The sequence below is a fragment of the Sarcophilus harrisii genome, chromosome 2 (genome assembly GCF_902635505.1).
Source record: "Sarcophilus harrisii chromosome 2, mSarHar1.11, whole genome shotgun sequence".
In the NCBI taxonomy this organism is placed as follows: Eukaryota; Metazoa; Chordata; class Mammalia; order Dasyuromorphia; family Dasyuridae; genus Sarcophilus; species Sarcophilus harrisii.
In genome coordinates this window covers 272,677,369-272,702,574 of record NC_045427.1, presented here as the reverse complement: position 1 = coordinate 272,702,574, position 25,206 = coordinate 272,677,369, and the positions used below count along the sequence as shown (strand labels likewise).

Genomic DNA, 25,206 nt, shown 5'->3' with positions numbered 1-25,206 from the left:
ATTACCCTTTGGTGCAATTCACAAGCAGCTGGTGGTCTGACACAGTATTGTCAACAGAGGATCTCCAGATGAGTTATTTTCAACTGCTAACAAAAACAATCAAGACTTAAGCCTCTTTTATGAGTATGAAAAGCTATATTTTAGAAGAACTCTTCTTAGCTATTTATCCTTCATTGACATAAATAATATTGTCCTGCTTTGTCTCTTTTGACAAATAAGAAATAGCATAAGATTGCAAAGAAAAAAAAGTTGAGCTTGAAATTGGAAGAACTAGGTTTGAATCACAAATCTACTACTCCACTACTTACCTGACTTTGAACACTTCCTTCCCTTCTCTAGCCTCCATTTCCTCATCTGTAGATTAACTTTGACACATGGTCAGAGTGAATTCTTTCTCCACTTTCCCCCCTTACAATTCCTAGTTGGCTGTAAGCTCAGCTCATGTCTTCTCCCACAGGAAGCCTTTACTATTCTCATTAGTTGCTAGTGATTTCCTCATTCTCAAAGTATCATGTATATGCTCACCTGTTCACATAATATATAAACTAGTAGAATGTAAAATCCTTGAGAGCAAGAACCAGAGATAACAGAGTATAGTCAAGTAATAATATATATTATTATGTGGCTAGTCACTGTATTACCAACAAAGGATGCAAAGAAGTAAAAAACTGTGGAGAAAACACTGATTCTGAAGTCACAGAATTTGGATTTCAATCCTTCCTCTGTGTTTTATGATTTGTGTGATACTGGACAAATTGCTTTATCTACCTACATCTCGATTCCTTATCTCAAAAACAAGGTATAGAAAAATACATAGTTCTCTCAATTCTCAATCTATGATCTCCATCTATGCCCAATTTTTATTGTTGTCACTTGTTTTTGAAACCCTGGTGCTTAGCACAATGTTTTATACAGTGCAGGTGCACATAAAATGCTTTTGGGTTAAATGGGAATGGATGATATAATGTTCCCTTCCAGATCTTTAGATCTATGATTTTACGATTTTAATGATAAGAATGTGATAACAATGATCACTAGCACTTATATAGCACTATAAAATTTTAAAAAGTTTTACAAATATTAACTCATTTTATTGTTCAAATACTTACAGACGAAGGGCTACGACTATCTTCATTTAACAAATGATTTAATTGAGACAGTCAGAGGTTAAGTGACTTGCCCAGGATTACAGAATTCGTAAGTATCTGAGACCAGATTTGAACTTGGACTTTTCTGATTTTACACTCAGTGCTCCATTTACTATGCTACTAGCAGCCTTTATTATACTAAACATTCATCTTTAGGGAGAATATTAACCAATCCCTTTGTTATAAAGCTATAAATATTCCATGGGGTGAAGAAGGAAAAGTGCTTAAAGTAAATAACAATTAATTTTAAATAAAATAATAAAGAAAATGAACCTGAGTATAGTTTTGAAGGATGTTAGAACATTGGTGGAAAGGTGAGAAAGAAAACATAAGGGTACAGAATTGACATTTTATAATGGTATAAATTAAGAATTATAATGTAAAGGAAACCAAACCAATATATGGCTTTTAAATATTACAGTTTTAATTCATGTGAAAAAAAAACACCATTACAAGGAAGTTATTATACACACCAGAAATATAATATTCAAACTTTTTTGAGGGATAGAATGATTTTTTAAAATAGGTCAAATAATATAATTCTTTCAGAAGCATGTGTATACATGAAAGGAAGGGAGTAAGGAAGAAAAGGAGAGATAGATGGAAGGAGGGAAGAGTACAGAACGTACATTTTTACAGTAATAATTTGGTCTATATTATGAAATTCAGTCTCCTTTCTGAATTGTTATTATGATTTTGTCATTAAGATCATTAATATCATTGATTTAAAGATCTGGAAGGAGATTTTATAGCATTCATTGCCATTTAATTCAAAAGCAATACCCAGACATCATACCAGGAAAAGATGGCAAACCTATTCCACACAGAAAGAACTATGAAACAATGAGAAAAAGAACCTGAAACCACCACAATTCCATTCTTCTTGCTAAAGGCATAAAACTGAGAAAAGGTGGGAAATCTAATGAAGATGTTTTCCATCATGATGCCCTTTTAGATATTAAAAAAATAACAACAACAACGTGGAATAAAGAAATTACAAACAGGTTTACTTGGAAGATATGGTTGGAAAGAGAATTATTATTAGAAATAATAAAAAGGAAATGCTAAAAGCCATACCTAACATAAACCATAAGACTTAGGAAAAATAGCTCTGACCTATAATTTTGCATTCAAAATTTCCACTGTTAGAAAGTATCTGCATTACACTAACAATATATTTACCAATGGCCAGGAATTATCATAATTCATCATGGGGGGGGAAAAGTGCTTAAGTCTAACTGCAAATTATGTATATATATATATATATATATAATTATATATACATATTTATATGTGTGTACATACACATATACATATTATATATGTTGCACATTCCACTTTTGAGGCACAAGTCTAAAAAATCACAAATATCTAGACAATTAAAGTGAAAATATGATTTTGCTTTGATGAGATGACTATTGAAGCCACAAGGGGAAAGGGGTTAGAATGGGAGAGGATAAATGAATGAATGAAAAAATAAAATACATTTCTTAAGAACTTGGACATAGTCAAGATGACAAAGAGAAGGCAAGGGGGACTCACCTAAACTCTCCTAAAACTGATCTGAAGATTTTCAAGTAATTCCCTAATACAAATCCTGGAGTAGCAGAACTCACAAATGAACAAAGTAAAACAATTTCCAATTAGAGACAAGTTAGAAGGTCATCTAACACACTGGGGTGACAGCAAAGTGCAGTCTAGCACAGCATAAATCAAGACTCAGAAAACCAGAAATTTGGGAATGACTGAATTGGTAGCAGCAGCAGTTTTCAGACCTCCAGACTTTCCAGTCATTAAGAGTGGAACAAGTGATCAGGAGATTATAGATTATAGTGCCTGCTGACACCGAGGGCAGGACTAGGTTACTTTGCCCATACTCAGATCCAGACTGCAGTTCTGAGTGGCAGTTCCAGGGCAAGGAAGAACACTGGAAGTGCAGAGCTTGAATCCACAGTGGAACAGGGACCTTATTCACAGTTCCAGGGAAGAAAAGAATGCTTGTGGTTACTCACAAAACAGAGCACAGGCCAGGATCATAGTTAACACACCTCTCCTTGGATCATATCAAACTGGAAAAACTGAAAATTTATAGGTCCTTTGAAGTATCTCTGAAAACATCTGCATAAAATCCCTGAACCTAGGGGCAGCAATTCATCCTCCTCTCTGGAATCAGAGTCCCAGTTTAGCAAAGAGTTAAAAGTGAAGAAATAAAGGTAAAATTAACAAACAGGAAAAAATTCTGACTGTAGAAAGTCACTATGACAGCAAGGAAGATCAAAACACACACTCGGAAAAAGACAGCAAAATAAAAACCCTATACCCAAAGCCTCCAAGAAAAATATCAATTGTTCTCACCAGGGAGTTCAAAAAGGATTTTTAAATGAAGTAAAAGAGGTAGAGGAAAAATGGGAAGAGAAATGAGAGTGAAGCAAGAAAATTATGAAAAAATAATTTTAGTAAAGGAGGCATACAAAACTATCAAAGAAAATATCATTTTAAAAAACAGAATAAACTAAATGGTAGAAGAGGAAGAAAAATCTAATAAGGAAAAGAATGTTTTGAAAAGCAGAATTGGCCAAATGGCAAAGGAAGTACAAAACCTCATTGAAGAAAATAATTCCCTAAAAATTATAATTTATCAAGTGAAAACTAATGAATCTATGAGTCATAAATAAACAAACAAAATCAAATGAATGAAAAAAAAAAGAAAATGTGAAATCTTTTATTTATTTATTTATTTGTTTTTTGCTGAGGCAACTGGGATTAAGTTACTTGCCCAGGGTCATACAGCTAGGAAATGTTAAGTGTCTAAGGCCAGATTTGAACTCAGATCCTCCTGATTTCAAGGCTGATGGTCTATCTACTGCACCACTTAGTTGCCCCAATGTGAATTCTTATTAGGGAAAAAAAATGGCCTGGAAAACAGATCCAGGAGAGAGAATTTTTAAATTATTGGACATGCTAAATGCATGATCAAAACATCATGTTTTAAGAAATTATCAGAAAACTGCCCTGACATTCTAGAAACAGATAACATAAAAACTGAAAGAATCCATGATTTTCTGAAAGAGATCTCAAAATAAAAACCCCAAGGAATATTACAGACAAATTCCAGAGCTCTTCAGGTTAAGGAAGAAATATTGCAAGCAACCAGAAAAGAAACAATTCAAGTATCATGGAGCCATAGAAAGGATAATTCAAAAATTTATCAGCTTCTACATTAAAAGATCAGAGGGCTTGGTATATGATATTCTGAAGGGCAAAGGAACTAGGATTACACCAAGAATCACCTATCTGGCAAAACTATTCTCTTTCAGGGGAAAATGTATATTCAGTGAAATAGAAAACTTTTGAGCATTCCTGATGAAAAGACCATCACTGAATAGAAAAGGTGACTTCCTAATACAAGACTTAAGAGAAGCATAAAAAGGTAAACTGGAAAGGGAAATTACAAGGGACTTGATAAGATTAAACAGTTTACATTCTTATATGAGAAGATGATACTTATAACTCATAAGAACTTTCTCATTATTAGAACAATTAGAAGGAGTATATAAAGACAGAGGGCGCAGGTGTGAATTAAATATGATGTGATTATATCTGAAAAATAAAATTAAAGAGTGAGAAAGAAGGAGGCATTGGGAGAGAGGAAAAAGGAGAGGGATGATGGGATAAATTATCACACATAAAAGAGGCAAGAAAGAGCTATTATAGTAGAGGGGAAGGTGGGAGAGATGGCGGGAAATGCTTAAACCTTACTCTAAGAATTGACTCAAGTAGGGAATAAAATATACATTTAATTGTGTTTAGAAATCTATTGTCACTCTATAGTAAAGCAGGAGGGGAAGAGGATAAGAGAAAGGAGGGGTGTTCATAGAAGGGAGAGTGGACTGGAAGAGACAACAATCAAAAACACACCTTAGAGTAGGAACAAGATGAAAATAGAGAGAGAATAGAATAAATGGGGAAAATGGGATAAAGGGAAATACAGTTAGCAATCATAATTATAAAAATTTCTTCAAGCAAATTTCTCTGATAAAGGCCTCATTTCTCATATATGTAGAGAAAGGAGTCAAATTTACAAAAAGATAAAAGCCATTCCCCTACTGATAAATGATGAAAAAAGATATAAAGTCAGTTTTCAGATGAAGTAGTCAAAGCTACCCTATGAAAAAAATGTTCAAATCACTACTGATTAGAGAAATACAAATTAAAATAACACTGAGGGACTACCTGGTACTACCTCACACCTATTAAATTAGCTAATAGGACAGAAAAAGAGAATGATAAACGTGGGAGAGAATATGAAAAAACAGATGTTAATTCATTGTTGGTGGAGTTGTGAACCGATTCAACTATTATTTGGAACAAATAGACACTATAGCTAAATATTTATAACAGTGCTTTTCTGATAGTAAGGAAGGGCTAAACAATTCATGGTATATGATTATGATGCAATACTATTGTGATATAAGAAATGATGAGCTAAATACTCTCAGTAAAAACCTGAAAAGACTTGCATGAACTGATGCAAAGTTAAATGAATAAAACTAGTAGAATATTCTATACAGTAAGAGAAATATTGTAAGATCAGCTGTGAATGAGTTATTCTCAGCAATACAATGGTCCAAGATAACTGAAAGATTTGTCATGAAAAATGCTGTCTTTTCTGAGAGAAATAACTTATGTAGACTGAATACAGATCAAAACAGACTTTTTTTCTTTTTTTCCCTTGGATTTTTATTTTGGTCTGTGTTTTCTTTTATAACATGACTAATATGGAAATATGTTTTACATGATTACACATAATCCATATCAAATTACTTAGCCTTCTCAATGACATAGCTGGGGATAAAGTAGAAAATTTTAAACTCAGTTTTTAAAATGAATGTTGAAAATTGTTTTTATATGTAGTTGGGGGAAACAAAATATTAAACTGAAAAAAGAGAAGAGCATAGTGGTAAGTGCTAAGAAGAAACTCAAAAACAATCAAATCCCTATCCTAAATGAACTTATATTCTATACTAGATGATGTCAATCAGTCAACTAGCATTTATTAAGCACCTATTATATATGAGGCTATATATATATATATATATATATATATATATATATATATATGCTACAACATTTAAGGAAGTAGTGGCAAGGTAAGGGATTTTTAATTTGGTATAGGGAATAGAACCACAGGAGATTAAACCACCATGCCCTTTGCTGTTAGGTACCCAAAATAAATATTCTAATAATTTTGGAAGTAAGAAAGAATCCAGAAATTATTGAAGCTAACCCTTTCATTTATTTGATTGTTCCTGGGGAGAAAAACATTCAAAGGGTGAGAAATGGCAGGAAGGATATCAAAGCAATGACCAGGAAGAGAATGGCACCTATCATAGTATCACATGCATTTCAGAGTCATGGGTGGTTAACTTGACAATCAGAACTGTATGAGCTCAGAAGACTGCTTTCAAAGCTAAGTGGCCAAGAAAAGGTTCAGAAGACTGGAAGGCAATGAGATCATCATAACAGATGGTTGGATAGTATGTAAAGCATGATCTGATATAATTAACCATGAGCATTCAGCTGGTTTACTTATCAATCAGATCAGGACAGTTCATGGAAGGAAAACAGGGAAAGGACTTAAAAAGGGAATATAGATATTCATCTCAAATCTTGCTTAAATTAAAAACTACTTGTGCATAACATTTTCAGGTCAATGATATGACAAAAATTAAGTAAAATATAAGAGGAGTTTCCTATACCACCTAGAAGAAAAAATAAGATGATCTAGGAAATGCTGAGAATCTGTATCATTCCCTTGAGGAATAAGGCATTTGATCATGGTTAAAACACTTTTATTTCTCTCGGCTTAATCTCACTTTTCTAATTAGTAAAAAAGAAACAGTAAGATTTAGATCCCTTTTATCTTTATAGTACTATGAACTTTTCTCGAAAATTATAAGTTTAAAAAAAAAGAAAGAAATGCATATCTCTTTTCTTGCCAATTTAGTAGTGAAAAATATATTTCTTAATAGTAAGGAATATATATATATATGTATATATATATATTCATTATGTGAATGCAAATATATAACTTTATTTTAGTCAAAATGTTAAGATAGTATGATGTTTGCTAGTTCCTTACTTCATCGTGAAACTTCAATTAATCTCTAAATTTTCATGGTAAGCACATTAAGGACAGGCATTCTAAGTTTCCTGCCTGATTAGAAAATATGCAGGAAGATTTTGATAACATGTTGATTCATTAATGAAGGAAATAATACTGAGAAATCATTTCAAATACTTATGTATTTCTTTTTTTCCCCTTTCTATTCTTTTCCTTTTCTTTCTTTCTATTTGTTTTGAGATATTAGCAAAGTGCAACTGAATAGTGACCCTGCTGAATTCTTTGAGGTCATTAAGTGTCCCAATCTTCTAGAAACTGATCAAGAAGCTATACAGAAAAATGTGCCTTGATGCAAAGTATCACAAGTACTGATGGATAAGTATTATTAGACTACTTGGGAATGCTAAGTAAAAGAAATAGGTTTTTTCTTCATTATTAGAACAAATTAGATCATCTGAAAACCAATGTATTTTGTGGTATTTCTGATATTATGTATAACTCCATAGAAAACATTACTAACAAATTATCCAAAGAATAATAGTATCTGATACTCCTATCTTCCCTTTCTTCCAATTCTTATTTTTACAGCTTACTTTTCAACCTGCATGTGCAAGAGGATTAGGCTGATGTAAATATACCTTAAATGACTGCCCTTTTGACATGATTCAGCCATTTTTTCTTTTCTAGGGATGAAACACATTTACTTAAATCACTTAGCCTGGAAAAGAAGAATGGACCTATGAAATGGAGGTAGAAAGCTAGTCTGCCATTATTTTGCCCCTGTTTTCTTTGTCAAGGAGAAATGTTATTTGGGCAAGAAAGGATAGAACAAAAATGGCTAATGGGGACATAAAACTCAAGGTAAATATTCTCAGAGGTTTAGAGCTTGAAGTGAATTCAGAGGTCAGTTAGGTCAACTGTCTTATTTTACAAAGGAGGTAAACTGAGGATAAAAAAGTTAAATGATTCACCAGAGGTCACCCAGGTAATTAGGAGAGTTCAGGAATGAAATCGTGTCCTATAACTTCAAATCAGAATTCTTTTCCATTAAGAAGTACAAGACAGAATGTTACTATTCTAGATGAATTTGAGTTATCAAACTGAGATGAACTCTATTCTCAATACCAAAAAAATTTGCAGATAGTACTCCTGAGCCATTACAACTCATCTTCAAAGATCTGAAGAAATAGGGAAGGTGTTGCAGGACTGGAGAATGAGAAATATTATCCAAATTTTAAAAATAAGGTGATAATAGTTTTTTAAACTATAGACCAATGCATTTGATTTTAGTTTTTTGGACAAAATTCTAGATGACTATAGACATATGTAGGTAATTATTGGGTATTTTAAGGGGGAAATTGTCATCAAAAAGATAAATAATGGCTTCATTAAAAACACTTTATGTAGTAATAGTCTCATTTTATATCTTCTTAGATAGTCACTAAACTTACTTTTATAGAGTTACTTAGAAAGGGAAAACATTATTTATATAGATTTTAGAAGACTTCTGACTAAAAAAAAAAAACAAAACAACAAACCCTTATTATTTTCAAGTGGAAAACATAGAAATGTGACCTGGAAGGTAATAAAAATTGGCTGCATTGAGAACTAGTTGGTTGAAAAAGCAAGACCTTAAGAATAATTATGATGGTTGAATGGAAAGTCAGAAAGCATTCTCTAGTGTAATGCTCCAGGGATACATACTTGACCCTGTGCTTTGTAACATTTTTATTTGGGACTTGGGTAAAAAGGCAAACTCATAAAATATGCATGTGACTAAAAAATTATTAGGGATGGGGATTAGGGATGGGGAACAAGCAAGATGATAGGACCAGGATCTAGAAAGATAGAAGAAGCTAAGATATTTATCAAATGTAAGGAGAAATTTGATAGGGAAGAATGTAAATAAACTCTTAAACTTGAATTAAAAAAACAGTATCATAAGATGAGAAAATAATGGGTTACAAAAATTATGTCTTAAAAAGATCTGGGGATTTTAGTGTATTACAAGTTCAAAATGACATGATTTGTTGTTCAGGCATCTCATTTGTGCCCAATTCTTCATAACTCTAATTAGGGTTTTCTTGACAAGAATACTGGAGTGGTTTGCCATTTCCTTCTCCAGTTCATTTTGCAAATAATGAAACTGAGGCAAATTGGGGTAAATGACTTGCAAAGGTCCCACAACTAGTAAGCATCTGAGGCCAGAAAGATGATTTTTCCTGACTCCCAGAGCAGTGATATCCACTCAAATCCAGTCAAAATATGTTAATGTTGTCTTGGTCAACATTCAAAAAGGCAGTGTCCAAAATAAGAGAGATTACAGTTCTGCATGTTTCTTTTACTCTAATCACATGTAGAATATTGTATTCAGTTCTTGGTAGCACATTTTAGGATAAGGAACAGAGAGTCCAGGGTCCTGATAGATCATACAAGAGTTAGTTGAAGGAACTGATGATGTTCATCCTGGAAAAGAATCTCTTATAGGCATGACAGCTATTTTCAATTATTTGAAGGATGTCACACGTAACAGTGATCAGACATACTCTGTTTGGGAATGTATAGAGACAAAGTTAGAAGGAAGTTCTTCCTAATAAGTAAACCTGTCCAAAAATGGAATTGGCTGCCTTGGGAAATAACTGATATAGTTTCAGTGGAAGACTTCAAGCAAAGGCTAAATAACTGATCATCAGAGCTAGATTGTAGGGGTGATTCTTGTTCATATACAGGTTGAGCTATATCTCCTTGGTTATCTTTTTCACCTCAAGATCAAGATTTTCACCTCATCGCATGATTCTGTCAGGGTAATGACAACAGACTAGGAGAAAATAATTGTCGGAATTCTGCCATTTGCCTGATAAGCTGGTAAGCAAATGGTGTTAAGATGTAGGAAAGAATTTCAGCTATCCTTCCTTGTAGACAGTCACATCATCTAAAAACAAATCACTATGTTACTGACCAGTTAATTGGCTTATAGAATGCTATTGATGAATAAAGGGCAGTCTGGTTTTACCACATATATTTGTGGTGAAGAGCACTTAATAGCAATTTATTAAGGCCTTTTAGGATTCCAAAAAAAAAAAAAGATACTTATGAATAATAATAGCTAACGTTTCTATAGCATTTTAAAGTATGAAAAGTTCTTCACAAATATGGCCTTAAGATTCTCATAACAACCCAGTGAGATAACTGCTATTATCATCCACTTCCTACAAATGAAGAAAATGAAAGAATCTAAATAATGGCCAAGGTCATACAGTTAAAAAATGTCTGAAGAGAAATTCAGTCTTCTGACTTCAAGTTTGGCATGCTATCCATTACATCATTTAGCTATCCAAGGTGAATATAAAACTTTTTCTCTTTTCTGATTTGCCATGGCTTACCTGTTCATACATTCATTCATTCACTTACTCATCAAGCATTTACCAAGGAATAGGGAGGTACAGTGGATAAAACACTGAACTGGAAAGCAGGAAAATTTGTGTTCGTATCTAACCTCTGACACTTACTGGCTGTGTGCTCCTGGGAACAATCATTTAACATTTGTTTACTTCATTTTTCCCCATCTATAAAATAGGGCTAGAAATAGCATGTCCTTCTCATGGTTTTTGTGAGGATCAAATATAATCAAATGAAATATTTCTAAATTACTTAGCATAATTTCTGGCATATAATGCAAACACTTCTAAATTACTTAGCATAATTTCTGGCATATAATGCAAACACTATTATAAATATTTGTTCTTACTATCTATGTAGCACTGGGCAAGTGACTTAATCTGTGCTTGCCTAAATTTCCTTAATTCTAAAATGCAATACATAGAACAATACTAATTTCCTGGGCAGTGATAGGAACAAATGAGATGATATTTAATAGCTGATATACCACTGTTACTACTACTACTACCAGTATTACTACTACTACTGCTACCACCACCACCACCACTACTACTATTACTACTACTACTGCTACTCTTCCTCCTACTCCTGCTCCTACTACTACACTTCTACCACTACTACTATCCCTACTACTACAACCATCACTACAAGACAGTAGATGCAGTGACAAAGCTGTAGAGAATTTAAGTTTGATTCTGGGCTCTACAATTTACTAATTATATAATATTTCACAAGTTATTTTCCTTACTGGATCCCTCTCATATGGAACATAAGGAGATTGGATTAAATGATCTCTAAATTCCCTTTCAATTTTAAATCTATGATCCAGTGGTCCTCCCTGTAAAATACTGGGCTAAACACTAAGAAAGATACAAAGATTATTACTAAGAGTATTAACTTTTTATTAATACATTTTATTTTTATATTATCTCAATTTCTCCCAAAATGTGAGAAGGAAAAGAGGGAATAAGCAGTTATATAGCACTCTCTATGTGCCAGGCACTGTGTTCAGTGTTTTACAAGCATTATGTTATAACAGCCCAGTGAGATAGGTACTGTTTATTATTTCCATTCTATTGCTGAGGAAACTGAGGCAGCAGTTAAGTGATTTGTCCAAGATCATTTTGCCAGTAATACTCTATGGCTAGATTTGAATTCAGATCTTCCTGACTATAGGTCCAACACTTTATCCATCTTACTCCCAGCTGGTGAAGCTGTGGTATATAGAAAGGTGCTGAAATCCCACCCCAATTTTATCTGCAACTCAGGTAAATTTCATACTGCCCATTTTGTTTTTTGTCACTCAGGTATTTCACTCATGCTTGACTCTGTGACCCCATTTGAGGTTTTCTTGGCAAAAATACTGCAGTGGTTTACCATTTCCTTCTCCAGCTCATTTTACAAATGAGGAAATTGATGCAAACAGGGTTAAATGACTTGCCTAAGATCAAACAGCTAGGAAGTGTCTGAGGCCAGATTTTAAACTCAGATCGACTTCAGATCCGTTGCTCTATTCATTGTGTCACCTAGTTGTCTCCCTATTTTGCTACCCTGAGTTACATCTGAAATTGGCCTCCCTAGTGGAGGGACAGCATTTATTTCTATTTCCCACTCACTGCACAATAAAGGTAATAATGTTATTTTAAATAGTAAAGCTTCAATACTCAAATAAAACATTAACATTTCAATACTAAAAATAACAAAAAAAAAAAACCTTTTATGTGTATTTTGACCTTTCCATAAATCCAAACCCTGAAGTGTATGAGCAATTCTTTTCTGGCTTTCTGGATGTCTCTCTCATCAAACTTCTATCTTTTTTTTTTTTTTTTTTTACTTTGGAAAAAACAAAAATAAAAATAGAAAACCAACCTGAAAAGGCTAGTTTAGCCTCCAAATTCCTATTTTTCTAACTGTAAATAGACTGGAAAAAAATGTCAAATTTCTCAAGGGAATTAAAAAAAGAGATAAAAGCTCCTGATTCCTGCTGAAGAGAAAGAGCATCTGCCATTACTGAAAGTGAATCTTTCCATATTTGCTGACAGGTAAATTTTGCTATAACCCTATGAGAAAATGCTCTAGCTCACAAGTGATATTAAATTATCACAGTCCCTGGTCAAATAATAATGGAAAATGCATTTGGAAACAAATGAAAGTCATAAACATATTAGTAATAAAATTTCCTACTAAAGTTATGGAAAATAAAATTAGTAAGTTTGTCTAAAGTTTGCTTTAGAGGACTGGGACAGATTTAAATAAGCAAGAGGTCCAGAAATTATAAGCATTTCTTGCATTACCCTCATTTAAGGTACCCTGGAATTTATCTATCTTATCTAAAAGTTAGGAACTATTTCTCAGGGTCTAGTCTACAATGCTTGTTTTTGTTCAGTTGTTTCAATCATGTATGACTCTTTACTTGAAGGTTTTCTTGGCAAAGATACTTGAATGGTTTGCTATTTCTTTTTCTAATTCATTTTACAGATGAGAAAACTGAGGCAAACACTTTACAGTGTTAAGTGATTTGCTAATTTGATAGCAAACAGCATTGCACTAGAGTTTAATAGAATAATCAAAGCTGGAAAAAGTTCATTTTGGGAAATGCCCTGTTTTTGACACCATTCACTATTCTCTATTAGTTAAATAGTAGCCAACTCTTTAAAAGTGAATCAATAAATATTTCAGGTTTATTGATTTGCAAAAGGATTTTGGAGTAATAAAGCAAAGAAAACAGATCCCTAAACTCAAGAAACATAATCTAATTGCATAATCATATGAAAAGTGAAATAATAAAACAATAATAGCAACATAAATACTTAATACATATATCTAATAAAACACCAAAAACACTTCACTTTCTTTTCTCACCCTGAAACAGCCATGTCCAAGAGGCCCAAAATTGAGAGACCTGAGCTTTTTCTATGTGGTACATATTAGACACAGCTAAGGAGGTACAATGGAAAGAACACTGTTTCTAGAGTCAGGAAGACCTGAGTTTAAATCAAGAAAAACATGCATAGGACAACAAAATCTTTTTCATGATCAGAAAAATGCATTTTCTATGCATAGAAAATGTAACAAATGGCATTAATTTCCTAAAAGAATGTAATCTGAAATTTTTAATGTTAATAGGAATTAATGTTAAAACTATTTAAGATTCGTCACTATCTTTAAAAGGCATCAATTTTCTTTAGAAATATTTTCCATGTCTATACTACTGGCAACTATTAATTGATCCAACTATTCTGGAAAGTAATGTGAAATTATAATAATGAAATGGCTAAAAACCTCATGCCCTTTTACTCAGATTCCCACTGCTACCCATATAAATCAAAGAGGCTGAGGGCAAAAACTTCCTCCTTCGAAAGGAAAATAGTGTAATAGTGGAAAAAATGGAAACAAAGTATATGACCATCTTTTGAAGGATGGTATACAAGTTGTAGTACAAGAATGTAACAGAGTAGCACTGTTGTAAGAAAAATATAATGAATTCAGAGAAGTAGAGGAAAGGTTATAGAACTGACTAAGTAAAATAAGGATAGCAGGGACAAAATATACAGAATAACTGCAACAGTGTAAATAATAAGAATAACAACAACAAAGCAATTTAAAATGATCATTGATACTATAATGACCAAGGGAGGCCCCTCAAAAGATATCAAAAAGGTACTTTTTCTCAACTTCTTTGAATAGATGGACAAGTATGGGGTAAGGACCACTGCATATAATATTAGACTTTATTGTTGATATGTGGGTTTTTCTGTATTTTTATTTTTATTATTTCTTATAAGTGATGACTTCAAAAGAAGGAGCAGAGAGAAACATACTAAAATATGTAGTTATTATAAATACTAAGATAGCATTATCAAATATTTTAATTTTTAAAATAAAGAATTTCTATTAGACATATGGAAAAACATAAGTTGAGGAGGGGAACCCAGTTGTTTAAATGATTCCTCTATTTTTAGTAAAAATCCTTTTTAGGAATTGTTATCAGCAAATGGCTGATACTACTGTTATAAAGATCCACAGTTCAGGTGCTGTTTTCTCCTAAAATTTTCCCTTGTACAGACACAGGCTTTTCTTTATATCTTTTAGGCAGATTTAATGACCATTTCTTATACTCATTATAAAAAGGTGGCAGATATATTCTTGATATAAGTTCTATACAGTCTAATAAATTGACCTTGGTCAGGTCCCCTTCCCCACCCATTCCCTAACTCAGTAATCTCAAGCACTATTCTATTATCTGCAGGATCAAAAGTCCTTTGTTTTGCATTTAAAACTCTTTATAATCTAGACTCTTCTGACTTTTCCAGTCTTTTTGTACCTTACTTTCACATAGTATTTATCTTCTAAAAAGTTGGAAATCAATTTCTAATTCTTATCAAATACTAGAATTTCTTAAATAAGTAGGATCTTTAGAAACTATTTGGATCAAGTCTCATTTTTTTATTTGTATCTCCAGTGTTTTACAAAGTTTATGGAACATAGAAAATGCTTAACAATTTGCTTTAACTTTTTTTTCATTCATGCATTTAAAAAAAAAAAGAAAAAGAATTAGTTTCGGGGATGTTAGAAAACAAACTCTCAGAACATAAAATCTAATAAAATCTCAATTATGAAGTATGACCATAACGAAAGAGAAAATATTTTACCTGATAAGACAACTTCAATGAGATCTCCTTCTTGGATGTCGCTGGCTGTCTTTACCAGTTGAAGAATGTTTTCAGAGGAAGGGTCATGACGAAAAAGCAAGATCTTATCATACATTCCATAGAAACCGCATTCAGGAAACTGTAAACACAAATGACATTAAAACTTTATGTCATTATATATATATATATATATATATATATATATATATATATATATATATATATATATTGTCATAATAATTATGTCATTATATATATATATATATATATATATACACACACATATTAGCCAAATTGATATCAAGAGTACAAATATAAGATAGTAGTATCTCATGGAACAGCTAGTGGCACAGTAGCTAGAGTATTGGATAAAGATTCTCTTATTGAGTTCAAATATAGCCTCATATACTCTCTGGCTGTGTGACCTTAGACAAGTCATTTAACTTTGCCTCAGTTTCCTCATATGTAAAATAAGTTGAAGAAGGAAATGGTAAACCACTCGTTATCTTTTCTTTTTTTTTCTGCTGATGCATTTGGGGTTAAGTGACTTGTCCAGTGTTACACAGCTAGGAAATGTCTGAGACTGGATTTGAAATCAGATCTTTCTGAATTTAGGGTCAATCAATGCTCTATGCACTGTGCCATCTAGATGGCCTACCACTCTAGTATCTTTGTCAAATAAGATCCCAAATAAGATGGAGAAGAGTTGGATACAAAGGAAACAAAGGATTCAAAGGTTTTGAATAACAAAAACAAAATCCCAGGAGAACTAAAAAAAATAAAAATTTAAATTAAAAAAAAAAACCCCAGACACCTGATAATGGTCTGCATATAATAAATGCTTTATTTAACCCTCATATCTACTTCTTTATTAAAGCTTTTTATTTTTTTCTTCATGACCTCTTATATATGTTCTTTTGTCTCCACTCATACTGCCACCTCCTTAGTTCAGGTCCTCAATATCTAGCACATAAACAATTACAATATTGCCTTTGATTAATTTTCCTGCCTCAAGCTTCTCCTTACTACAATCCATGCCCCACTCAGGTGCCAAAACGATTTTTCTAAAGTGCAGTTCTGACAATGCCATTCCCTTGCTCAGCCAGATTTAATTGTTCCTCGTAACCTTAAAGATTAAATATAAATTCCTCTGTTTGGTATTTATCAACTATCTGATAGCATTTATAGAGCACTGTGAGGTTTGCAAAGAACTTTCCCTTTATTATCTCATTTGATTCAAATAACAATCCTGTCAGATGGGTGCAATTATTAGCCCCATTTTATAGATGAGGAAATTGAGACTGACCAAGTTTACTTACGTAAGGTTTTACAGCTAAGTGTCTGAGATGTGATTTAAATTCAAGTCTCCTTGACTCCATGTTCTGAACTTTAAAACCACTGTGTAAACTAGCTATTCATTAGATCTGCATAACTTGATTCCTTCCTACTTTCCCAGTATTCTTATACACTATTACCCTCCAATTAATCAACAATTTAGCAACAATGACTTTTTTTTTTCTTCACACATAATACTAATGTGAACTTTTAAGTTTACTCTTTTTCCCTAGGCAGGAAGAAGCTCAATCTACTATTATGAAGTATAACTAAGTCCCATATTATACAGTCTGTGTAGAGTGATTATGAAAATCCATTGCCTATCTCTCAAATCTCTGGACATCTTTAAATATCCTTTGAGATTTTGTTTAGCATTATCTTACCAAGTCTGGGACTTGGTCTTCCAGGTGCATTCCATCTGACTTCTTGATTCCTCCCTTTTGAGCTACCAAATTCTTTTCTGGTCCTCCCCTGAGAAACTCCTCTATAAAAGATCTGCTCATGATGAAGTCCTTTTCAAAGTAAGCCCATTATAAAATACTCTCCCCTCCCTCCTCACTATCTTCCCTTTAATGATGTCTTTCTCCTTAATATACCTAATTCTACTTAGTCCGCTACAATCCTGTATGGATTTAGGCTGCCAGTGAATGGTATAATTCAGGCTTAGGGTATATTCCTTTAATGAATTCTTCCAAACTCCTTTTTTTGCTAACTACTGCTCTCCCAAATCTATTTCATATTTGCCACTTATGGTGTCTATTTTACTTCATTTTGTTTGTAACCTTTTCTCCTTTTTGCAAAGAGAATGGCCATTGTGAATTTGTCACATGTTTATTTCAAACTAGAAATTACTACTCTGACCTCATCAAGGCTATACTTTCCACTGGCAGTCCACTGGTGCCTCCCCCACCCTCTTCTTCCTTTAGCTTCCATGACTTCTTTGGGGCTTATCTCAAATCCCACCTTCTACAGGAGGCTTTTCCTGGTCCTTCCAGCTGCTAAATGCCTTTGCCTCTGAGATTATCCCTACTTTCCATGTAAATCATTGTTTTTATATTGTCTATCTCATTAGGGTTCTTCCTAAGGGTAAGGATATTGTTTTCATCTTTTTTTTTTTTTTTTTTTTTGTATCCCCAGAGCTTGATCCAAATTATGGCATATTTAGCACTTTGTAAATGCTTGTTGACTTCAACTTGATTAGGGTGCAAATAAAACTTATGAAAAAGGTTTAAAGGGCTTGAAACTAACTTGGATGAGGTGAAAAAGTCAGAGCTAGAAATGTACTAATAGTTTTTTTTTTTTTTTGATGCATACTCCAGTTTTTAAGAAGTCTAGAGCATTGTTTCCCCATCCTTTCTAGTTCTTAAGTATTTACTGTCAGGAAATTCTCTTATATCTAATCTTATATCCTTTAGTGCAGTTGAAGGTCATTTCCTCTTGGTCTGTATTCAGTAAAACAGAGAATTGCTGGTAGCCATTATTTGAACCATATCTGCATCAATCTAAAATAACACAACTTCTCTCAGAGGTATAAGAGCTAATATTTTAGGCTAATTATCTGTGACTGTTGGCAGTCAGGTGATTTCATTGATCACTGATATAGGGTCTATGGTGAAGAACGATTCTAGCAATTCAGACTGCTAAGTGGTTTTTTGTTTTGTTTTGTTTTGCCTTTTTTGAGAGGCAATTGGGTTAAATGACTTGTCTAGGGTCACACAGCTGGTAAGTGTTAAGTGTCTTTGAACTCGAATTCTCCTGGCTCCAGGACCAGTGCTCCATCCACTGTGCCATCTAGCTGCTCCCAGATTGCCAAGTGTTATGCAATTTACAGTCTTAGAATCTGTTTAGGGATCTAAGATTTTAAAAGATAAATAAGGGTCACAAGGCTTTGTCCACTAAGCTCTTTATCCACTAAATCACTCTGCCTCCCAGAGAGAGGTACAAAATAGTATTCAAGTATTTTTTCGTATGATTTCCAATCAGAACAAATTATTTAGTCAGTCAGTCAGTCAATCCAAGTCAAACCATCATTCATTGATTTAGCAAGCACCTATCATATGCAAAGCAATAGGGAAATAAAGAGGAAGACATCAAAAAAGGATTCCTTTTGGAGGTAGCATATGGGCTAAGCTCTAAGAGATGGCTACAAAGGACTAGAAGAGAAGAACTAATACAGCCCTACTGAAATAGGGTAAAATAGGAGAGGGCCTATGCAAATGCATGAATCAAGAGACAATGTAAAGTTTGGGAAACTACTAGTCAGTTTAACTGAATCATATATTACACAAAAGAGGGGAATACTAATCAAACTGGGATCATTTGGCACAAGATTGTGAAAGACTTCAAATGTCAAAGGGAAAAAAAGGTTTGCATTTAATCCTAGAAGCAACAGAGAGAACTTGGAAGTTCTGGAGCAAGGAAGTGGCCCAGACAGACTTAAGACTTAGAAAAATTATTTTGGCAGCTATGTGAATGATAGATTGGAAAGTGAAGAAACTGGAAACAGAGAGGACAAATATGATTGCAATAATCCACTCATGAACTGATAAGAGTATACACTGGGGCGCACATATATAGGTAGATATATATAAATATATATACATATAAAATTAAATCTAAACCAAAAAAATCAAACTTCTTGTGAATGGCTATGGCACTGAATTTGTCTATATAGGGTCTAAATTAATCTATCAAGGACATAACAGGTGGATCTAAGAGAATCATAAAATAATGGAAATAGTCTTCAAAGAAATGAAGGTGAACAGTTTATATAGGAGCTGTTATCATTTTTCAATTGAGGAAACTGAGACAAACAGAAATAGTCACTTGCCAAGGATCCCACAGTTAAGTGTCCCGAGGTACTTAAATTCAGGTCTTTCTGACTCAAGAATGAGTATACCCAATTGCCTCCAATACTCATTCCTGATTACTTGTTATACTTTTCCAAAAAGTGAAAGTAATCAAGTCACAATCTCTGGGTGATCATCTGCAAAATGTGAGGACTGAATCAGATGTCCTGAGTTCACTTATAAATGGAAGACTAAGACTATGATTTTATGATGCTGGAGGGCACATGTACCCACCATCACAATAATTGTCCAAATTCTCCAAGGAGATAAATGTTGGCTACCATCTGCCCATCTGCTGTATGTGAGATACAGATCAGATGTTCTAAAAGTACCATTATACTTGGTACACTTGGCATGGGCTGTCCCCAAGCATAAGGACTACTCTGGGTATTAAGTAATGTATATATCCAAAGACCTTCATCTAAAAAGCAAAGCCAAGTAGCAATCAGATGCTCTTGGTTAATTTATCAAAGCTAGAACAACAAGGCATTAGGGCACCCTTGGTAAGGCTTAAAAATATTTCCTCCCTGTGCTGGCATCTACTAGTGGCTTTAATTGTCTGTGACACATAATCACTGACTTGTCACAAAATTAATACCCATAGAGAGTACATTTTCCTGTAACATAAAGCAAATGCAATTATAGAGGCCATATAGCAAACAAGTGTGTATGTGAGCCCCAAAAGGAAGAAATTTTGAGACCCAAGATAAATTAGTCCAGATGTTTGCTATAAGTTAGGAGTTCTTAATTGGGGACCCATAAAGTTTAAACATTTTTTCATATATACATATAATCAACATAACTTGTTTCCTTTGAAATTTTATGTATATATACCATATAATTCTGAGAAGACTAAAAGCTTATTCAGACTATCAGAAGGATCACAAGAAGCCCTTGTATAGAGGAAATGGACATAGTCAAGCTTAGGAGAAGCTGATGCTTGGATTAGCTCTAGTAAACTCCTCTTTTTGAACTCCCAGCATATGGGTGGAAGCAACACTGCCATCATTAGATGGAGCCAATTATTCATTTCTTAAAGAAATTATGCAATGCTCCTACCTCTTACATTGCCACTCATTCCACATAATACAGTATCTTGTAGTAAGTAGTGGTCTTTAGAAACTCACTCAAAATGCTTGTGTCTTTTTTGACTCTTCTCTTTCTCTTATCTCGCACAGCCAATCCACCAGTTGCCAACTCCTACAGATAATATCTGTGCTGTGTCTCTTGTGATCTATCCTTGCAACCACTGCAATCAATCTATCACAAGTTCTCATTGCCTTCCCTGCATTACCAAACCTCTTTCAAATGTCCTACTTCCTTTCTATTCTCTCTTGAATATATCCATTACATTGTTGGTGTCTTATTACTGCTCTGATGATATTACTCTTCCACTCAAAATCTTTAGGGATTTCCCCATACTTAGTAAGGAGGTAGAAAAATCTTGATCTCAGTAGACAAGTTCCTGAAAAATTGAAGCTCCAACATAAATTTTCCGTCTCATCTCATACTATTCCCCTTTTCATGCACTCTATGTTCTAGACACACAAGACTAATTTTCCATCCCTCACCTCTATTCTTATCCTGCCCTTTTTTATACACATACTTTTGTTCATTCCTTCCCTATGATAATACCCCCTTATTTTACCCCTTTATTTTCTGGCATTGAAATCCATAAACTTTTCTTAATTCCTCACTCAAATACCAATTCTTCCACAAAACGTTCCTTGACAATTCCCAGTCAAAAGTGACCTTTCCATCTTTAAGTTTCTGATAGTACATTAATTAAAACTTCTCTTTAAATTTATCACATTTTCCCTTATATTACAATCAATAGTTTGTGGCTTAATGGAACAAATGAAGAGTTTAGAAACCAGGAACTTTGGTTTATATGTTGTTTTTACCATTTATTGCCTCTGTGACTATATGCAACTCACTTAAACCCCTCTGACCTGCTCATTCTTTATCTATAAAATAGAAATTTTACAATACCTATAGTATATATCTGACAGGTTTTTGGTAAAGGTCAAATGTGATTATACATATAATTTTAAACATTATGTTAGTTATAATTATTGTGCATATATACTTCCTCCCTACTAGATAATTAGCAAGAAGTATATAATATACATCTTAATATCCGCAGTGCCATATTCACAAATTGAGCTTAATAGGCAATGAATGAATGAATTGGAGAAAACAGAAAAAGCATTTCATTTTCATAGACACTGAAAGTGACTACTCAAGATCATCACTGGAACATAGAAAGAGAGCTAGAGGGAAAAAATGAAGCAGTTGAAGCCAAATGAGGTTTTTGCCTAAGATAATATAGCTAGCAAATATATGAAATAAGATTCTGAGGTCTTCCTGACTCCAAGTTCATCACACTTATGATCATACCATCTATCTTCTAGATGTTCAACTTACGAACATCTTCATAATTTTTCTTCAAGTTAAATCTAATAAGAGGAAATTATGGGTCACAGAGTCAACCTCAGAATATATAAGTTCTGTGTTCAAATCTTCCCTCAACACCTCTTTTATATGTGACCCTGGACAGTAACACTTATAAAGGGAGTTTGAACTTCTCTATAGAAAATCATAGGTACAGTACCCAAAATACAACAATAAAATCCACAACTCATACCCCCCAAAAGGAACATTACTGGAGGTTTCCCTTCCTTCTCTCCCCCCAAAAATCTTCTTGTATTTAGGCCCCAAAACTGCTATAAGCATGAACCAAAATGAGAGAGTAATAAATACATGAAATTATCTTGTTCTTGAATCCTCTGTGGCAACAAGTACCTAAAAACAAACTTTATACTTTACGTAGGAAATTCTGCCTCCTTAAAATAAACATTGCAGCTGAAATGATGTCAGTGCTTCCAATGTGCCAAAAAAACAATGTAGTTCTTTTTTTTTTTTTTGAAACCTCTCCAATAAAAACATTATATAGTGGAAAGGAAAAGTAAGGATAGTCTTATGTTGCTAATCTCTGACTCCCCCAGAGAACAATGTATGCTTCATGCAGTTCTTTTCATGAAAGACCTTGTTCATTTATGTTGGTTTTGGTTTTATTATTATTATTATTTCACATTTAATTTTATGAAAACTACAATTATATAGTGAGTTGAAACTGAAATTCTAGAAGAAAAATATGTGACTCACAGAGTCTTTTGTTTCTCCTTTGATTCCAGGCTTCTCCTCTAGTCATCTCATTTCCTACCCTTAAAGAAAAGTCCTTTTCTTCTCTATTCCATATTCCCTTACCCTCTTATTCATGTATTTTACAGATTCACTTCATCATATTTTCCATTGACCTCCAGCATATCACCTACAAAATCCACAAATGAGAATTCGTCTAATTTCCCAAGAAGACTATTTCTTATAAAGTCTTATAGTGGGACATAGCAAAAACTGCTGCTTACAAACATATTCTAAACTGAGGGCTATTTCACATGTCCAAAGCTCCATGCAATGATGCAGTCCATATGATCTTTAATTCCTTGTAGAATATTTGGAGGAATTAATTAAAATTTTCATAGCTAAGTCAAGTTTAGTTAGGGGTGAGAGGGAGAAAGGAAAGGTTAGGAGGATATTATTTGGGGGACACTATCATCTCCTCATTCTCCTCCTATATGACTTTCTTCACTCTCTACCTATAACTATACCCAAGGCTGTGACCTGAGTTACTTATTTTTATTCTTCTCTCAAGAGATCAATTCATCAATTTAAAATCCTTCTACAAGGGAAGCAATAAACTGGGAAAATATTTTTACAGTCAAAGGTTCTGATAAAGGCCTCATTTCCAAAATATATAGAGAATTAACTCTAATTTATAAAAAAATCAAGCCATTCTCCAATTGAAAAATGGTCAAAGGATATGAACAGACAATTCTCAGATGATGAAATTGAAACTATTTCTAGTCATATGAAAAGATGCTCCAAGTCATTATTAATCAGAGAAATGCAAATTAAGACAACTCTAAGATACCACTACACACCTGTCAGATTGGCTAAGATGCCAGGAAAAAAGAATGATGATTGTTGGAGGGGATGCAGGAAAACTGGGACATTGATGCATTGTTGGTGGAGCTGTGAACGAATCCAATCATTCTGGAGAGCAGTTTGGAACTATGCTCAAAAAGTTTTCAAACTGTGCATACCCTTTGATCCAGCAGTGTTACTACTTGGCTTATATCCCAAAGAGATCATAAAGAAGGGAAAGGGACCTGTATGTGCACGAATGTTTGTGGCAGCCCTCTTTGTAGTGGCTAGAAACTGGAAACTGAGTGGATGCTCATCAGTTGGAGAATGGCTGAATAAATTGTGGTATATGAATATTATGGAATATTATTGTTCTGTAAGAAATGACCAACAGAATGATTTCAGAAAGGCCTGGAGAGACCTTACACGAACTGATGCTGAGTGAAATGAGCAGGACCAGGAGATCATTATATACTTCAACAACAATACTATATGATGACCAGTTCTGATGGACCTGGCCATCCTCAACAACGAGATTAACCAAATCATTTCCAATGGAGCAGTAATGAACTGAACCAGCTACACCCAGAGAAAGAACTCTGGGAGAAGACTAAAAACCATTACATTGAATTCCCAATCCCTATATTTTTGCCCACCTGCATTTTGATTTCCTTCACAAGCTAATTGTACAATATTTCAGAGTCTGATTCTTTTTGTACAGCAAAATAACAGTTTGGTCATGTATACTTATTATGTATCTAATTTATATTTTATTATATTTAACATCTACTGGTCATCCTGCCCTCTGGGGGAGGGGGTGGGGGGTAAGAGGTGAAAAATTGGAACAAGAGGTTTGGTAATTGTTAATGCTGTGAAGTTACCCATACATATAACCTGTAAATAAAAGGCTATTAAATAAAAAAAAATACTATATAATGGCAACCTTCCAGAACCTTAAGAAGAGGGAGTTGTATCTCTTCTCTGGCTAACTCTCCTCTATCAAATAACTTAATAAATTTCTTTCTAAAATGAAAAAAAAAATCCTTCTACACCAATGACTAATAGATTTATATATTTAGCTCCATCTTTACCCTTCAGCTTCAGTCTCACAATCACTACCTGCTTCCTGGACATTTCTAACAAGATGTCCCAGAAACACTCAAACTCAATTGCCAATTTTTGACATTTCTACTTTGACATCTCTCACATCTGATGATTTCTTTCTAATTACATAGATACCACCTTACTTAATGGCTCCTCTGACCTTTAGCCTAAATTATTGCAATAGCTTCTTAATTGGTTTCCCTGCTTCAAACTTCATTCAAATTCATCTTTCACACTGCTCCCAAAATGAATTTCTTTAAATTCAAAACTAACTAGGTCACTCTTCCTCAACAATCCAATGATTTACTTTTGCTGGTAGAATAAAATGTAAAATCCTCTGTAGCTTTTGAAGCCATCCACAATCTTCCTCCACCTACCTCTCAAGGTTCATTGTACAAAAGTTCCCCTACTGTATTCTGTGATTCAACCAAACTACTGTTTCTGTGTTTCTCCATCTCACATCACCATTCCTTTGAACTATCCATCCCACATGCCTGAAATGCAATTCCTCTTCAAGTACATACAAAGAATCTTTTTTCAAGATATAGCATAAGAACTATCTTTTGCATGAAACATTTCCTGATTCCCCCAAATCCTAATGCCTTCCT

General features: G+C 33.6%; 1 protein-coding gene across 3 annotated transcripts in view; it reads right to left on the bottom strand.

Annotated features, from left to right (window-relative positions):
* The window catches only part of PRKD1 (protein kinase D1), a 404,980-nt gene that overhangs the window by 181,881 nt on the left and 197,893 nt on the right, over nucleotides 1-25,206 (bottom strand). For all 3 annotated transcript variants that reach the window (XM_023501195.2, XM_003756126.2, XM_031952271.1), the window contains exon 2: nucleotides 15,324-15,462. In XM_023501195.2, the coding sequence (XP_023356963.1) occupies nucleotides 15,324-15,462 (139 nt within the window). The remainder of the gene's footprint in view (nucleotides 1-15,323; nucleotides 15,463-25,206) is intronic.